This window comes from Dermacentor andersoni, chromosome 11 (genome assembly GCF_023375885.2).
Source record: "Dermacentor andersoni chromosome 11, qqDerAnde1_hic_scaffold, whole genome shotgun sequence".
NCBI classification, from domain to species: Eukaryota; Metazoa; Arthropoda; class Arachnida; order Ixodida; family Ixodidae; genus Dermacentor; species Dermacentor andersoni.
The window spans coordinates 105,197,292-105,216,310 of NC_092824.1; the positions used below are offsets into that span (position 1 = coordinate 105,197,292).

Below are 19,019 nucleotides of genomic sequence, written 5' to 3' on the forward strand. Positions count from 1 at the left end.
TGCCATCATGATGCAGAGCAGCCGCTGATGTTCTTGGCTATTTGGTATCACCACTTGAAGTTCTCGTGAACCCAATCCTGTTTCACATCAAATATAACTGACAAGGTAGGTGCAGTTTCAGTTAACTGGAGTTTAGAAAAAGAAGCATGGAGTTTAGAAAAAGAAGCATTTCGTGTAAATGAAGCTTGTTGACATTGTTCCTATGGATGGCCAACCAAAGTCGGTACCCTCATCCCGTTTATCCGGCATTTCCATTGAAGAGAGTTTCGCTTATCTGAGCTCCACTGTAGTAGCGTTTTTTGATTCACTGAATCAATTTTCAGTTGTAGGTAGTTCACTGTTATTAATTACTGTACTAATTATTTGTGCAAAATATATCTTTTTCTTTAAAAGACGGGATAACTCCAAATTTAAATTTTGATTGGAGTTTTCATTGCTCTTTAATTCAACTGTCCCCTACCAGGCAGATATCTGCTGAATGTTTACCTTTATATACAAATATATCTGAGAAGAAAGGGGGTTAATCAAGGGGCCTGATATGTATTAATCATAAGAAGTAAACAAGCATTGACACCAAGGACAACAAGGGGGAAATTACTTGTACTTAATAATTGAATTAAGGAAATGATAAATCAACAGAAATGAAAACAGATGAAAGAATAACTTGCCACAGGTGCGGAACGATCCTACGTCTTCGCATTACGCATGCGATGCTCTACCAATTGAGCTACTGCGGCACCGTCTTCCCATCTACTTTCTTGGGTATTTATGTTTTACATGTACTACTAGAACTAACCCTGGGTGGGCTGGCCAGCGCCACCACTCACAAACCTTGGCGGCAGATGTGGAACAACCTTTCTGCTGCAGGCGTCACGAGTATGTGATCTTTTTGGGTGAAGGCAACTGGTCAATAAACCCGCACATGCTATATGAAGGCATCAATGTTGCCAGATTCGAGTTCCTTGCTATGTAATAAATGAGAAGAAAGGGGGTTAATCAAGGGGCCTGATATGTATTAATCATAAGAAGCCAATAAACAATGACACCAAGGACAACATGGGGGAAGCTACTTTTACTTAATTGAATTAAAGAAATTATAAATTAATGGAAATGAAAGTGGATGAAAAGACTATATATATATATATATATATATATATATATATATATATATATATATATATATATATATATATATATATATATATATATATATATATATATATATATATTGTACAAATGTGCTCTCCATGACCATAAGCAAAGGGGAACAAGTTTTTAACTTTTCTTGTGGAATGGTACTAAGCCTTTGTGGGGTTAACTTTATGTCTGTGCCGGATAGTTACCCCTCGCTATACCAAGGTTGCATCACACAGAAAAATATATTCGTATTATATTATGTAATTTGTTATAAGTGTATGTCCATCACATGTTGGTACTATCAGGAAGAGCTATTTTAGATTTACTTTGCTCATCCGTGTCTGTCAATTATTTGATCAAGCTTTGACTGTACTGGCTACCCTTGTTTGAAGGTGGAGGAACATCTTGGTAAAAGCCACCAAAGCGGAGCTAACGGTGACGGCACCTACAACACATAGTTGAAATTGCTCCTCGTTTCACACCAGACAACACGATACTGTTGTGTATGCTGCCACAATGTGGTGGCTAGGTTTTAGAATTTATCCCTGTATCTAGTTCTTTGTAAAATATAAGTGGCACCCACCTAGTTACCCAAGAACTTATTGTAAAGGCCGAAGCTACTTCCCCCCCCCTCCCCCCCCCCCCCACTCTGCTTGGGTCCCTTAACTTCTTTATCAGTAAAGATGGACTGCATTGTATTCTCAAGAAGCCAAAGACTAAACTTAGCAAGTTTCAAGAACTTTTACTCTGCCACAGCCATATAAATTCATGAAAGTACTTTAAAATCTGTGGCATCAATTGGACGTACAGGCATAAAGGTTCTGGAGCAAAATTTTAAAGAATAGTACTTTGGCGGTCATTTTATTTTGCAGTAAAGAGCCTCATACCACAAAAGTATGGAGAATAAAAGAGTTTTGCTAAAATAATTTAGCAGCGTAAATTGAACTCATGTTTCTCATTAGTATGCCTTTAAAAACACACAACACATATTGGTGTCAAGATACAGAGGCAGCTTTTCATCCACACCAAAGAAAGCGAGTACAAAGGCAGTTTATTTACAAAAACATTTTCTTAAAAAACAATTTTTTCACATCTATTAGCCCAGCTTCATCAACATGTATATGACAAGAAACACAAACAGGGAGAACATCATGAGGTAAAAGATGTAGCGGTTGTGGCCGGACCGGCTCATCTTCACGAGTCGGCCCATCGTCGATTTCAAGATGCCCTCGCCAGCGTCGAAGTCCAGGCCCATTTCATTTAGCATCTTGTTTTGGTACTTGACTTCCTGGCCAATGTCTATTGACACCTGTTGCATAACAGGTAAAGAAGAAAGCACTGACAATCAAATTTAGTGTCTCAAGTCAAGGTCAAAGACTAAGAAAGATATTGAGCACTATAAGCTACTGTGAACAGCCTAATCAATAAGCTTCACTGATTTAAGAGGCAAGAGATAGGATGGTGAACGTTGGAGTTGGTGTTGCATGACCGCTGGTTCGGTTAATGAATCTGATCATTTCATTTATGCTCGGGCATAACATTTCACAGAACGACCTGCAGCGGAATTAACGGCAACAATGCTTAGTTTGTTCCTGAAAAAAATTGCATTAGTAACAGGAAGACTTAACAAAAAGCTCACATCACATCCCATCAAGCATAATTAGGGTCTTGGTGTGTTTCAGTAAATATTAGATTGGTTTTACAACTGGTCAGCCAGGTATTCTGTTACCAAGACGTGAGACGTGCACAAGACGTTACATTACCAAGACGTGATACTAACACCCCTTTCGAAAATTTCATTGGGAAGGCCCTTGTGGCATTTATGGTAAAACATGTTTTTTCCCCCCATCATTCTTCACCGTCAAACAGTTCTGTAACATATAGCTTTGTATTTAAACAAGCGCTGCAACTTAAAAACTGGAACTGGCATACTTTAGCAATGCACCACATAGATTCTTGTGTTTAATAGTCAGCTGACAGGTCAGCGATTTTAGACATTGGGAACTTTCTATTTCTCTCCTACAATGAGGCGCATGGACACAGAGTAATGAGAAGCTGGCTAATACAGACGTAAACTGCTTAGCTCCGTAGCATGTTACTGAGCCATTGGTTTTTATTACATCACTTCTGTCGTGCCGTTGCACAATTCAACGGGATACTACATTATTAGATAACACAATGTTATATACCGTCTTCAGAGCAGAGATCTTAGATTTCAGGCCGTCAATCAGCTGAGTGTTCTCCTCCTCCACCGTGTCTCTGTAACTGGATCCATCTGAAAGGTCATTTACGTGAAATTGCAGACGAGGAACAATTCCACGCGGCATGATTTCGCGTGCATCCTCATGAGCAAGGTGACGGGCAGGCAACGCCGGCGAACTATAGTCTTCCTCAAAGCACCACAGAACGAGAAAATAAAACTGTTCTTTTCCTTCTTTTTTTTAAATTTACACTAGAGCAACAACGGCTGTCTGCGCGGTCACTGAGCTCAACTGCTGTCGCTGCACCCGTACACTTGAAACTACACATTGCAGAAGCGAAGTTTCCATTGAGTTGTGGTTTGCAAGTAAGTAGGAAGTGTCGATTTTTAATCGGTATGACCTGGCCTTGATCCCCAATAAGTTCAGCACTCATAGCACTGAACTGCCAAAGCACGCGCCACTGTGATACCGGCGCCTAAGTGATCGTGCCAACGTAGCGAAACTTCAGTTTGATCGTGTTTGACCAACATCCTAAACACAGCTGCTCCAATCGACACGCCAGCGTTGACAAACACGTAGTACCACATAGTTTAAAAGGTAAGGCGCACTCACTAGCATGTCCTTGTGATGACGTTTGGGCTCGCCGCATTTTTGCTAAGTTTGGATTTTGCTAGAGTATCAATATTTCCCGATAAATGCCAGATCCATTCGGCACACACGTGATTTCGCAGCGCCCAGCGCTCAAGCTGGCTCAAGCAAACACGGCTTGCGCTACGTCATCAGTGCGCGCTGCTACGTCATTTACGATGTCAGCGTTGCCTGATTGCAGCTTTCAGACACAGCTTTAGGTGGTGTCCAGGCAACTATGACGTGTTTCGGCTCTCGCAATCGCTTCCGCCGCATACAAACAGCAAAAGCATTGCCTTCAAGATTTACATAGTTTTAAACTTATGAGACCTTACTGCTGGGGTCTAAATAGATGGTGTCCGAAATCCGACGTCTATGACATGTTTTTTGGCTTTCGAAGTCTCATTCGGCTCCTTCAACCTAGCCTTCAACCAGCAAAAGCCATGAGCAAAGACACAGCCTTTAAGACCCGCATTTTAAATCCAGAGGGCGCCATCGCATAAGGCGTAAATTCGGACACCACCTATTTGGCCACCTATGTGCCTTTACGTACGTTTAAGGTGCTCATAAAGTACTTCAAAGCTTTATACGTGCGCAACGGGGACTTGTTTTAATGAAGAAGCCGATAAGCTGATCCTTGATAGGCGGGGTCGTGTTTTCAGCTTCCGCCGCATGCAGCCAGTGAAAGCATAGCCTTTAAGATCTGCAGTTTAAATTCAGAGGGGGTTACTCTTGGTACGTTCGATTCGCCTGCACCACTTGAACCAGTTCACGAGGTGCTGCACCCTGCCATTCGTTTCAGCGCTGCGGCAATGGCGGCCGCAGAACCACGACGTTCGTTTCAAAAGGTGCAGGAAAGGTGCAGGGCTGGTTCATGATTTTGCTGCACCCGCTCCACTGTCGGTGCCGACTTGGTGCAGGCATACAGGTGTGAAGCAGCGACGCAGCAGACGACGCAGCACACGGGCGCGAGCACCGTAAAAAGCCCGCTTACACACGTGTGATGTGTCAACGCAACTGTAGTGTGTATTTACGCCCCAGAAACCGATCATATCTGCAGTTCAGGACCTCTCAAACTTACGCACTCCATGCACATTAGTCTGACATAGCATAACATTTACACCGCGTCTGCACCTTTGCATTCGTTTCGAGTGTTTCGCTGGGCTTGCACCTCCGGAATCGAGCTGCACAGTTTTTGAACTTCTCGTGATCCGCCGTGAACTGGTTCACAGTGGTGCAGGCGAATCGAACAGACCCTCTATGATGCGTTATCTCTATTCTAAGCCGAGCCAATCCACAATATGTAATGACGGGATTTGAGCGTCTGATTGCTGTGATGGGTTTTTCGTTTTTGATGATTCCTTGTATGTAGATATTTCAGCTATGAATACCAGCTTGTCGTGCGGCAGAGCTTCAAGATTACTGTGACAGCCATCCCGTGTTCGTGAGAACCAGTGGTTTCGGACCCTGACCTCCGAAAATGGTAGGTAGACAGCTTTCGTGTGTGTTGCATGTTTACGAATTTGAGCAGTAAGGAATGATCGTTGTCTTCAGGTTATTGTGATGCTGAGACGGTGACACTTGCACTCTTGTGTGTGCATCCCTTCTGTATCAATAGTAAGGAATGATCGTTGTCATCTAATTTTTCTGTTACTGAGACGGTGACAGTTCGACTAGTGTGTGTGCGTCCCTGTCCGAAACACGCTCTTCTGTATCGGCAGTAAAGAATGATCATTGTCTTCTAATTATTCTGATGCTGAGACGGTAACAGTTCGACTAGTGTGCGGGCCTCCCTGAGGAACATCATCTTCTGTATCAATAGATTTCTGAGCGGAAACAGCGAACAGAATTCAACGCTTGCTTATCTGCTGCTTGCCCGGCTACCTGATTAGAAAGCCTTGCGGCGGTGGATGTTGTCGTCTAATATTGTTGAATTACAGTCAACTCTCTTTAATTTGACCTCGGTTTATTTGGTTTTTTCGCTTATTTCGAAGGCATTGAAAAGTCCAGTCGAAAAACCATACTTTGCTACGGAAGAAAAACTTCGCTTAGTTCGAAGGCGAAAGCATGCCGCTTCGGTTAATTCGACCCCTGCCAGCGTTACCTCATGCGCACAACTGTTACTAAGACATTAACACAAGACAACAAGAAAACACAAGACATTAAGCATATGGTGCTAGTGCCAAGCAGTTTTACTTTTCGGAACTTTCAGAACTACTATTCTTTTTTTGTTCAACTCTGAGGCTGCGTTTAAAATGTCGTTCGTCGCTGCATGCCAGTTGTGTCGCTCTTAAGCAGTGAGAAGGAGAAAGACATTACAGACAACTTTGAGCAATAAAAAGAATATTTGGATTCAATAATTGTGCCTCATTTATTAATTCGACCTTTCTGATAATTAGACCAAATCTTGCTGTATTTGGTTGCAGTAATTCAAACAATGAATGCAGCAAACTTTGTCCTAACTTATTGATTCTTCTTCTCCAGGCGGAAAGGAAAGCAGTGAACAAGTACTACCCGCCGGAATGGACTCCTGGCCACGGCTCCATCAACAAGTTTCGGAACTCCCACCCATTACGAGAGAGAGCCCGCAAGTTGCACTTGGGAATTCTAGTCATCAGGTGCGTGCACTCCTTCATCCTCAACTGGCTTAACATGTTTCTTTTGATCAAACGTGACAGCCCCGCGATTCTCACCTTGAGAGACAGCTTGGTAAACAGGGCTTCGAAAGTCTCCATGTTGCTGTGCTGAGAATCTTTGTTTGGAAAACTTGATGCAGCAGCATTTGGACATATATCTGGTGGATCAAGAAGTGATCGTTCTGTTGCCATATTTTAAAAAATGTGGAGTTAGGTTCAGACAAGCGGGACATTTATTTGCCAGGTACAAAACTCACCAAGATTGTTTGCAACTCGCCAATAATTTCGAAGGCTATGTTTAAAGTGTTTTCCAGGTGTGCAAATTTGAATGTCACAAACGAATCTTCCTTGTAGCGTTCGTTAGGGAAAGACATTCTTGTGAAGACCCATCTTGTAGACTCTGTGGTTATATTATGCTGCCACCGATCACAAAGGGTGCAATCTTGTAAGCGTTCCAAAATCGAGCGGAGGCGGTCCGTTCTTTGCGTCCTGAAATAGGCAGTCCGTTCCATTGCGTTCGTCCGATAGCAGACGCCACGGAATGATTGACAGCAGCAAGACACCACGACTCACGTCGCAATTGATGCCATGGTGTTCGTCACGGTTCAAATTGACCAATCGTGTGTGGCTCGGTGGAACCAATCGCCTCCGTTCAATTTTGGAACGTGTACAAGATCGCACCCAAGGTCACTGCTTTGATCCCAGGGCTGCAGCAAGTGCATATTGATGAGGGCGGAAAGCTAAGTGATCATGTGCTGCACTTCTGGTGTGCATTAAAGGGTTACAAGCGTTCAACCTCTTTTATAGCCTCTGTGTAGATTTGGTTCGTTAAGCCTCATCAGTGACCATCAATCATTCATGTGAAACCAGTTCATTCACGTATGACTGCTTTTGACCAGTGTAACTCAAAGAAACTGCTTTAATGAGGCTACGACGCCCGATTTTCCTGTACGGTCATGAGTAGTAAGATAAATTATTGTCTGCTTAGGTTCGAGATGCCGTACAACATATGGTGCGAGGGCTGTGGCAACCACATCGGTACGGGCGTGCGCTACAATGCGGAGAAGTCCAAGGTGGGCATGTACTACTCGACGCCTGTATACAAGTTCCGCATGAAGTGTCACTTGTGCGACAACCACTTTGAAATCAAGACCGATCCACAGGTAAGCTACAGTAACTATTGCTCAGAAGTAAATTCACCGCAATTTATTCTTTTTTTTAACTTTGCTGTGATTTTTCTATTAACCTTAAACCTCAAGCCGAAGCTGTACTCATCCTGCCAGTTTGTATCGATGTTCCCACGGACGAGTCCTACTCATTCGTGACGCACTTTGCATCACTGGGGTAACATGTGTTGCGTGTTGGCTCATTTGACCGATAGCTGCTAGCTTTGCGCAGTCGTGCAGGTCATTGTGTAGCTTACCATTTGTGTGCAGCTATTAGTTTAGAGTACGTTAATGCAGGTTCATATGTTCTCTGAGAAAAACTCTGCTGATGTCTTACTCATTGTTTCCATTGACTACGAAAAAAATAAGATTTTAGTTATTTTCTTTAATGAGAACACTATATGCGATAAACTAAGTGAATATATTTAGTAGGTTTTATGAACTTTCTTCTGGGAAAAGCTCCAGAGTTAGTTAAAGGGTAAGCTTTAACTTAGCTAGTAGTAGACAAGAATACACAGAGATAGATAAAAATTGTTTCCTCGCCCGTGCAAATGTCTTGGTCAATCCTGTCGAAGCTAAATATGAGTTGGTGGTTGTGTTGTATCAGCATTTCTTGCATGCGATAAATAGTGCTTAGGTGAAATTAAAGAGTATTCACATTGCACTGTATGAAATCGAGATATGTTGCATCATTTTACAGTAGTAAAACCAGGTTGTGTCGAAGCCAATTAAAACCAATTATCTTGTATCTGCAGCATTTTCTGAACATTCTTAAGCTGCAGTGAGAATGCATAGCAAAACAGACAGCTACATAGACTTAAAATTGTGGTCACACCCACAGATGTCAGATAATGTCATTGTCATTGTCGAGATAATGTCATTGTCATTGTCAGATAATGTCAGATGTCAGCATAATGTCATTGGCTTCCTCTGTTGCCGTTCAGAATATGGACTACGAAATCATATCAGGAGCAAGACGTCAAGAGAGGCGATGGGACCCCAGTGAGAATGAGCAAGTTGCCCCAGATGGTGAGCTTTCTTGTTTTCTATTGTTATGGAAAATCATACTCGCCATGTTGGAGCAGTTGCCTGAATCGTTAAGTGAGCATTCAGACTTTGCAAATCCAAATTTGTGAGAAAGAAATGAAAAGTTCTATGTTTGGTTACACACAAGCTGTTGCATATGGCCAGCAGAACACAATGTGCTTTAGAATGGCTTCTCATTAAATTCATGCCTCGACAGCAAAGAAAGAAAGAGTGGCCTCCCAAGCAAGCAGGGTGACTTGAAGTGGCTACTGTGAAACGATCTTGCCGCCTCGAAGCCAAAAGCTGCTAAGAACAAGACAGGCAGTTGAGAAGTTTCTGAAAAATAAATAATAAACGACAACGAAATTAAAACCTCAGTGCTACCATTAAAAGGGGTACGTGTTTCCTTATCTGCCTTCAAGCTCCACATAAGGTTACCATGGTGACAAGGCAATCACTGTGACTTGTCAGTCGTTAAAAAAAGTTGGGTGATAGGGGGGGGGGGGGGGGGGAGGGAAGCACTGCTACTCTTGATAACAGTGGCACTGAGGTGTTTCTCTGGTGACCTATTAGTATTGCATGCTTTGATTTAGGTGCACATTAAAGAACTCCAAGTGGTAAAGGTAATCCATGGCCCTCCACTATAATGTTTTTCATAACCCACTGAGCATTTTATTATTAACGCAAAGCATTCTTTGGCTAAGCGCCTGGGGCCATTTTCTCCTTTGTTCCGTTGGTCCTTGCATTTTGTGTTCCAAAAAACCTGTAGCGCCATGTAAACTTGCATAGATTAATTTCTGTGAATACATAAACTTCTGTACATTTATCGCCGCCTACTTGTGGCACATGGATCTCAGTTTCAGTTTCAGTTTAAGTTTATTTCTTTAATAAGGAGGAGACATACATGTTTACACAAGTATACAGTAGGAGGTCCCAGAGCATGTGGCTGAAAGGAGACCTCCTGTCAGAAAATATATACATTATAGAGGAAATACAAAGCATAAAACAGCAATACAGTAGTCACTATGACTGTGAATGTGATATTTTGTCAGAAAGCTGCCAGGGGGCGACACACATCTGCCCAAAGAGTTTTGTACAATAATTACTAGAGGGAACTCTGGCACTGGTGTCCACAAGAGCCATTGGTGTTGGGCTGCTGAGCACGAGGTCGCGGGGTCGAATCCCGGCCACGGCGGCCGCATTTCGATGGGGGCGACATGCGAAAACACCCCTGTACTTAGATTTAGGTGCACGTTAAAGAACCCCAGGTGGTCGAAATTTCTGGAGTCCTCCACTACGGCGTGCCTCATAATCAGAAAGTGGTTTTGGCACGTAAAACCCCTTAATTTAATTTAATTTTTTACAAAAGCAATAAGTTGGGTGGTTCAGCCAGTGTGAGAGTAAACTCATTTTAAACGAAGTACTGTGTTACAAATAATTAAATAAACAAGGACAAAACTATCTGACGGCAAGTTTCGAACACACAATGTCCAGTACAGATGCCCGATATTGAAACCATTATGCCACATACGCATGCATCGACAAACAGTATCGAACACCCTCGCAAATTTCTCGCAGGCACATGAATGCAGTGAGACACTTGGCGCATTTTGATTTGGCCTTACCGAAGCGCAGTTAGAACACAGACGAGAGCTTGAGTGGGCAAGGTGTGCATGGAAAACACAAAACAACCAGAGAAGTGCCTAGAACATTGATCGTAAGTTTTTCAGAAAGCTTGATCTCACTTTTATTTCATTTTTCGTTGGACAGGAATGCAGACCTTTTCTGCATTCAGAGAATGATAAGAGGGATGCAGACAGTGTTAAATTATAAGATTCTGACACTGAGAAAGTAAAGAGCTGTTTATTGTTCTTGCAAAGGGCATTCCCATAGCCCCATGTCCTGTTTACAGCTTCAAACAAGGTTATCAAATCTGTATGAGTAAGTAAGTAACTATATAATTATTATTGCTCTTGTATTATCCTGTAGCATATCCTTCATAGCTGTCAGGTTAGTGAATTTGATTGTACTCTGTAGTAATGCCCACTCACTGATTTTTTTTTCTCTCTCTCAGACAAGGAAATTGGCAAGAAAATGGCCACTGATGCCATGTTCAAGCTTGAGCATGATGTTGACGACAAGGCCAAGGTTAAGGTTGCAACACCTGCCCTGGCCAGGCTAGAACATCTGCAGGATCGTTGGCGAGACGACTACACCGCCAACCAGTTGCTGCGAAAGTCATTTCGGGTATAAAAGTGCTTTCTGCTTTCTTGAATGTTGTCTAAAAGGAGTAAGTCTCGTTTATTAGACAACTTAATAGCAAGTGCATAGCCAACTAATTAACGCATTCAACTGTGGTCGACTTCCACTAATTCAAACTTATTGGGGTGTCCAGAAGAAGTGCAAATTACATACGAGGTACGTATTACTTGTTCTGATTAACTCAAAATACCTTGCAATGGCAGTTGGCACTTGCACCTGGAAGTGAACTTTTTGCAAGAGACATCAGGGCGTACAGTGGACGCCGAAAGTTTACAGGACACCACTTCCCCATAAAATCAGAGTTTCCACACAGTTTTACAGTGCAGCTTATCAAGCAGTTGAGTCATTTTCCGGTGGGACATTATTATACAGGAGGCTGCAATTTGCAGTTCCAGGCTAAATGCCTGGACTTTGCAGAAATTAGGTTTTCTTAAAAGATTTCATGCCTTGTAAACTTTTGACATCAACGTAATTTGTAGGGAATCACCTGCATTTGTATTGTTGTGGCTTTACCACAAGGCCATCTCTGATTTCCTTATTCAACTACATGGGAAATGCATAGATGTTCTCGTTAGATAACCACTCAATTGAGTTGAATTAAATGTTTGCATTCAAAAGAGAAAGCTGAATGCAACTGATTGCAGAAATCAGAATGTTGACCTGCTGCCTCAGATTTCCAACCAAAATTGGCAAGTTTCAAAAATGATTTAAGCAGAAAGTTTATAAATGTGTAACTCTGCAACAAAAGCAGATGCGATCACAGCTTTTTAAGCTACATCTGTTAAATCATCTGAAGTAAACAAATATGATGTATTGGTTTATAGCTTGTGTGAAATTGGTTGCATCGTTTATCAGCTTTGGCAAAGGTTTACTCTCATATCGGTGTTATATCTGGAGTGCTTTATTATACATTGGTCTGATCCGCTTTAGACATTTCAATAGATGCAGGTTACAGAATTGCTACATATACTTTTTTCTTTATTGCTGAATTGCAGAGTTGTTAACTTGATACTTGACTTTGATTTCCTGTAATTTTGTGCAGAAATTAATAGCCTAAATATAAAAATCAACTTCCTACAGTCGGTTGGCTTTAACCCTTCCATACGGAAACACAAAGGTACTCATCTATACCAAGATTTTTCAAACTCTGTAAAGATGATCAGGTGTTCAAAATTAGATTGTAGCCCTCCACTACGGCGTATACTATAGCCCTTGCACTGTGTTTGGTTTAGTCAGTTAATCGATTGGTGATTGAAATTCCAAAGAAATCCTCTCATTTTGCCACTGCTCGACTGATTTCTATTAGATCTGTTGCATATAGAGGGAGAAGTTCAATTGTGGTCACTTTTGGGGGCAGTTTTAAGCTTAAAGACCGTGTTAAGGTTAAAGGAAGTGGACAAAAAGACATGATTGACATAGACTTGTTGCCATTCCCTATTTCTGCAAGCATTTCTTTCTTGCTCTCTTGCAGTGTGTTGAATGTGCAACACTTCTTGCCAGTTGAAATGATAAAAGTGGCCTTACACTACAATATACACACAGAGGAAGCCATTGTAAGCCTAAAGAAACTGCCATGTTTTTCTGCATGTAACTTGCACCCTCAATAAATACACCCCCAAAAGAAAAATATCCACGCATAAACCCATAGAAGTAAGTGAACACAACAACGCTCGGATGCTTATAACAGTCTCGAACATGCACAACTCTTCCACATCATCTCTTCGGTCAATGGCTCTGGTCCTTACCTCTTCGGCAACACTGGTAACCTTCTGCTAGACTCAAATGACTGCCGTCGAGTACAGCTCTCGTACACCGTACACCATACAGCTCTTGTACACCGGCGCTGCTTGCACAATTTGCCATCTGCTAACACAGTGAGAATGTAAAATGGTGGTTCAAAAAGAGGAGAATAGGCGACCACGAAAGCGCGTAAAGGGAGCTTCAATATACATGGCTTAGCTACCCTAGCAGATAATGAAACTTTAAATGGCAGAGAACTTTGCCTTGATGTGTGGCTTCATGGCAGCACGTTTGGCACTAACGTGAAGCCATGCCTCAAGGGGAAATTGCTACCAGTATCCTTCTTGACTTTACTGCTAAATATTATGCTTTGTTGTGGGTTACATGCACAAAAATATGGTAATTTGGTCATTTTTATCGCTAATGTCTCGTTCATGTTCATAAAACCAGCTCCGCTATGTTTATTGACTGTGTCACTGAATTGAGACCATACTTCTTATATAGAAGTACGATGTGTTGGGCACTGCTAAATCAGCCTTTTGCTGCGTCCAAGACATGTGCCAACAGGTTGAATAGCTGTTCTATCACTTCTGGGAATACTTGAGGCCGACCCGCTTCGGTGGCTTGAATTTGACTCAGTGGGCTAAGCTCACAAGGCTGCAGGTTCAATTCCAGACGGGGTGGTCACATTTCAGTGAGCACAAAATACAAAAATGCTCATGTACCATTCATTGAATGCACATTGAAGCACTCCAGCTGGTCAGAATTAATCTGGAGTCCCCCACACTATGGCTTCCCTAATAATCAGATCCGGGATAGGGCACATAAAATTGCTAATTAAATTTTTTTAAATATTTGGAGCTGAAAGTGTTTCTAGTACAACCACTTTGCTGATGGCATTCTGTCTCTTATCTTCATGATGCATTTGCAACAGAACAAAAAGAAAGACCTGCACGTCCAAGCCGAGAAGGACAGAGCACTGCTGAAGAAGTCGTCGCTTCACATAAACCTCATGCCGGAGACACCGGAGGACAGTCGCATTGCCAAGCTGCTCACGTTGATGCCCACACAAAGTATGGGGACCTCATTGATTCTTAGCTGTTTCGGCGCTTACCATTGAGCGCTAGAAGGACAACTGCAATGAAATGTTTTATTGTGTTGGTATCGGTTTCGGACAGCATAGATAAAGGCAGCCTCCACATTAAATTTTAGATTGGAAATGCTTATGCTTCAGCGCCAAAATTTAGCAAAAATGGATGTTTGTCATACAGAAACTTAAGAAAACACCGCCATTACTGCTTGCTGAAAGCGATGCAGAACCCAGAACAGTGAGAACTAGCATGCCAGCGCCTCAGCATGACCTCCGAGACCAGGTGGTGCCCATGCTGCACTGAACATCTCGGAGGCCGTGTTCCAGGATCTTTGATAGTGTGTATGCTGCTCATTTGTGACTGGTTTAGCCAAAGTGACATTTTGTTGACCTTTAACTGTCTACTGAGCAAAGGCATCACACTTTCAATAAAATTTGACAGACTAAACTGTAGTCAACATCTACATAATGCGAAGCATTCATGATTTATAGAGAACAGTTGTAGGATTAATGTAACCGGTTGTGTAGAGATTATAGACTTTAGACATTTATAGTTAGTAAGACAATGTTTGTAATCATAGATTATAGTATTGAAAGCAAACTAAGAACCAGTGGCCGCAGTGCACAAACCTTATCGCCGCTGTGGCACATAATTTTAAATGGCACTATCACCAGGATCGACTCACCCGCCAAAATGTGACTGGACTCGGAGAAGAATACTTTGCATTAAAAGAGTGGACAGGAACACCTCGTTTCAGTCTTTTAGAGCAGTCTTTTAAATCCAGTTGTCACCTGTCGTCACCCCATCGTCGTCACTTGCTGTCAACTAAGACGGTGTAGAGCTTTCCTGTATGACATTGTTATGGTGGTTCTCAAAAGGGTGATAGGTATGTATGCCATGTTCACTCAAAGCTGTGCAAGGCTATTTGCAGCAGGCATTTAACACTTTTTTCAGAAAACAACTTTCTTTAGATGGCACTAGCTTTTAGCCATTCTCATAAATGCATTCTCATAAACACTGTGCGTGCGTGTGCGCACACACACACATCACTATTACAAAGAGTGATAACAAACTTGTCGTCTTGTTCTGGTTGACCTGTGCAAAGGTATATTAGTGGCAGTGCTTGGATTTAGATTTACAGGCTAATGCCTTCTTTAAGCAGTTGAAAGTTGGTTTTCTAAGGGTGGCAGGCAATGCATGGCCACCAGCACCGTGATGGTTCCACTCAGGGCGCACACTTGAATATGTAATCGCTTACGTGTGACCACTGTAGTACATAACAGCTGTGTGCTGCATGTGGTGAGTAGCTTTTCGAAGACGTGCAGGATGTTTGTGAACTTTTAAAGTGGTACTTCTGGCTAAAGCAGCATGTGACAAGGTTCTCCAATACGAGCTGGACCAAAAGGAACTTCAAGGAGCACATTTCATATCTAATGCATAGATTTGGACAGCAGAACTTGTATTGTTCTTTGCCAAGGTCTTGACCAAAACAAGGCCTTTTGTCAGGAGCTCAAAAATGTTCACTCCAATCTGAGGCTGTACCTTCTTCCTTCTCTCATCCATATTGTTAGGAGCGCTATCTTTTTTTGCTTGCCCTGTACCAGTAAGGTTTCAGGTCAATGCATAAAATGGTTGAGCTCTAGCCACGAGCAGTTTATGCCTGCGCAAAATGCTTTTGTATGGCCTAAGGAGAAAATCCTCCCCCCCCCCCCCCCTCCCCAAAAGAAAGCTACAAAAACACGGTGCAGGATACAATTATCAGACCTACAATATTTAGTCGCCAGAGGTCTGATGGCTAAACACCATAAGTCTTATAATTGTATCTTGCACCGTGTTTCTGTAATCTTTCTTTTCTTTTTTTTCATTGACCAGCTTGGCCAACGTTAACTGGCACACGGTATAGTACTCATGGACAGTATTCTGTGGCAATGACGGAAAAGAGACAAAGATGAAATGTGCACAAGCAACAGTGTTCCTGAAAGAAGTTGCACATTTTCATCCACGTTAGTTCACGCTGGGGACGAGAGAACAAACAGCTTATATACCACAGCATGCTAAGAACAATATACCATATTTACTCAAATCTAATGCACACTTTTTGCGTGATAAAACGGGTCCAAAAATTGCCTACGCGTTAGAATTGAGTCTGACCCTAAATCTGTGTTACCATATCGCCATCGGCTTTTCAAAATGGCTGCCTCATATGCCTTCGAGCCTAACTGCCGTAGCTTCCTTCATGTGCTGTAGTACGTGTCTTAGGTTAGGTTCCGGTTAGACCGGAACCTAATGGTTAGACCGTCCGTCTTCCCGTTTTCTTCGTTTGCTCTACTCAGCGTGGAAGTGCCTACTGCGAAGACACGCCACGTGTTCATCACGATGGCACATATAAAAGGAAAGTGACCACGTGTGCGGAAACGGGCAGAATTTGGGCCGCGTCACGGGCGTTCGGAGTTCCCGAAACTTATGTGCAGGACTGGCGCAAAAAGGAGAGGCGTTCAACTCCAGTGGTGGCTGCGTAGGCACGGCCGCACAGCCCCTATCTTGAAAGCAATCTGCAGTGGAGACAGTCTACGCATCTAGGCACACCACGCTATCTTCTCAAAGCTTAGTTCACGTTGAAGTGAGAGGCCATGCAAAAGTCAACTCACTTGTTCCTGCTACCGCACTCCAGCGTTCCGATAAAAAGTTTCTGCGGTCATTGAGTGAGATGTATTCATGTTTGCTTGTGCGAGTGTGACACCATGCTTGTTAATTTAGTTAGTAAGCGAATGTTTAAAACTTTATACGGCCAATAAAACCACTATCCTTACTTTTCGCATAGCTGTCTACTAATTTGCTATCGCAATCGATGCTTCGCCTTTCAGGCGAAACTGGGACTTTCTTTATTGTTTGCAACTTTAGTACATTGGGAGTAAATCCTTGTCTTTCCAAATGAGAGAAAGTTTATTTCTGTTTGAAATAATGTAAAGGACTGGTAATGTAAATAATGTAAAGGTTTGGTACTGTAAAGGACGTTTCTTTTTTTTGGTCACGGCAAATGGGGGGCGCATTATACAATCGTGGCCGTTCCCCCCCCCTTTTCTTGGTCACGAAAAACGGGTGCGCGTTACGATCGAGTAAATACAATACACACAAGTGTTAAATTTGACATATTTTTCTGCTTTCCTCTTCCGTGTTTATGCAAATGCAAAACCATCGTACATAGAAGGTGTGTTGAGAGTGAGAGCTAATAAACATCTTTTATTACGTGAATGTAGCTTTGGAGCTCAAGGCATTCTAGAATGCCTTGAGCTCGGCTCGTGTCCCAATTCAGCATTGGTTCCAAAAAACCGAAAGCACTGTCAAACGCTGCCAGACATCTTGGCGCAGTAGGACATGTGTCCCACCCCTGTAGCTTTCACTTGATTGTCACAGATAGCTTCTCGTGAGCATAGTCAGACGAGAGATATGTGGGCTTGGCAATGTGCGAAGAATGCCGTCACCCGTAGTTGCGAATGCATCTTGTGCTAGTCACGTAAAACTGAAAGTACCCCCTAATTCGACAAAGAAAACTGCACACCTTTTCTTGGGCACTTGTGAAACAAAGCGGCTTATTTTCAGGCAGCAACATTTTGGGCATTCAATATATTCAGACAATCTAATCTGAATATATATTCAGACAAGGTTTCTGAATTGTACTTGCCGGTGGCTTTGCTGCATGCAACAATTATATTGAGCTGGTTGCTACCGGAATGTTTTGTTGTGAAGTTGCACAGTTGGAAACTTGGCCTTTTAATTTCCTTTCACAAAGTTTTTTCAATCTGTACATTAATCCATGAGTTTTGGTGAAGAACGAAATTCACTTTGAGTGTCTTCTTACCTTTTGCAGCATCTGACGAAAGGCAGAAGCTGAAAAGAACAGAGATAGCCATCCGACCGCTGTTTGCGTCGCAAGCACCAAGCACTAGCTCTACAAAACAGTCTTTCACTTCACAAGGCCTCAATTCCACTAAGTTGGAGCTTGATTCTGGGACGTCAACACCACTGCAAAAGGACCTTGTCAAAAAACGGGCAGAAGACGAAGCCAAGGCACCGTCTTCCCCTCGATCACTGTCTCCAGAAAGGACAATCTCCTTGGTTTCTGATGCTTACTTTGACGACTCCTCTGACGATGAAACATAGCGCTCTTGTGTGTTTATTGTAAATAACCTGGAGCAGTCTATTGTACAGTATTTCGTTATGCAGGCATAAATACAAGGTGTATATTAAGCAATATTCAGAGTGAAGCATGTGTCTTCTGTTTTCTTCACCACTGAAGGTTGGCCAGAGAGCTAAAGGTAGGTGGGAAGGCTGGTCACCACGGCAACAACCAATGAGGAGCACACTTAAACAGGTAGGTCCTTGCTCACGACCGACTCGTATTTTCCATTCCAAATAACAGGTTCAATGCAAAAATTCCTCTTAATGTGCAGTCGTAGAAACTGTTTCCAGAAAGTTTGTTGATTCAGCAGAGTATGTCAAATTCTAGCTGCTGATGATGATGGAACTCATAGAATAAATTATTTCTTTAAAACAAATTTAGTTAGCTTTTGACATAATCAGTGACACAGTTCACAATGTTGTAATATCTACTTTCATTTCATAGTTGCAGAGTTGTAAATTTAATTATATAGTGTCCTTACTTTCTAGCTGCACCATTTTTCTTTAATTAGAGCAATATAAGTAAAGATTACGTTATGTTTACCTTTTGAGTGTTCAGACTGGTAACCAGTAGATAAGTGTTTTGTGCAATTATCTGCTGAACGAAGCTTTGTTAATTGCCTCGTCAAATTTGATCTAGGAGGCGGATACATTCGAACAGTTTAAAACCAGACCTCTACCGAGGCGAACAAGTTTTCCAGTACACGTCTCATGAGATGTACGCTGACAATTATTTCAACTTCGCAGGCTTACTGAAAGCACATTCCTCATTGAACAGTACTAACTTGCCAACAGCTATACAACTCGTGAACACTACCAACGCTACAACAGAGAAACCCCATAGTATTGGCCCACCAGCATGTTCAATGTTGAAACATGCGGCATATGGCAGTTTTGCAACTGATATGGTCGGAAAACATGAAACTGAGTTGGCGAATGAAAAAAAAGGTACTC

At 42.3% G+C, this 19,019-nt stretch overlaps 2 protein-coding genes across 2 annotated transcripts; one reads left to right on the forward strand and one right to left on the reverse strand.

The window, feature by feature from the left end:
- Positions 1-2,168: 2,168 nt before the first annotated feature.
- On the reverse strand, positions 2,169-4,122 carry LOC126539244 (BET1 homolog). Its single transcript, XM_050186024.3, has 3 exons — positions 3,951-4,122; positions 3,327-3,412; positions 2,169-2,446 (listed from the first exon to the last, which is right to left on the reverse strand). Exons 1-3 carry the CDS (start codon positions 3,985-3,987, stop codon positions 2,234-2,236), a joined length of 336 nt encoding a protein of 111 aa, XP_050041981.1. The 5' UTR covers positions 3,988-4,122; the 3' UTR covers positions 2,169-2,233.
- Positions 4,123-5,250: 1,128 nt separating this feature from the next.
- Positions 5,251-18,144, forward strand: LOC126539237 (coiled-coil domain-containing protein 130 homolog). Its single transcript, XM_050186011.3, has 7 exons — positions 5,251-5,448; positions 6,450-6,583; positions 7,590-7,764; positions 8,712-8,796; positions 10,868-11,040; positions 13,730-13,868; positions 17,755-18,144. The coding sequence occupies exons 1-7, from the start codon at positions 5,446-5,448 to the stop codon at positions 18,045-18,047; spliced, it is 1,002 nt and encodes a 333-aa protein (XP_050041968.1). The 5' UTR covers positions 5,251-5,445; the 3' UTR covers positions 18,048-18,144.
- The last annotated feature ends 875 nt before the right edge of the window (positions 18,145-19,019 follow it).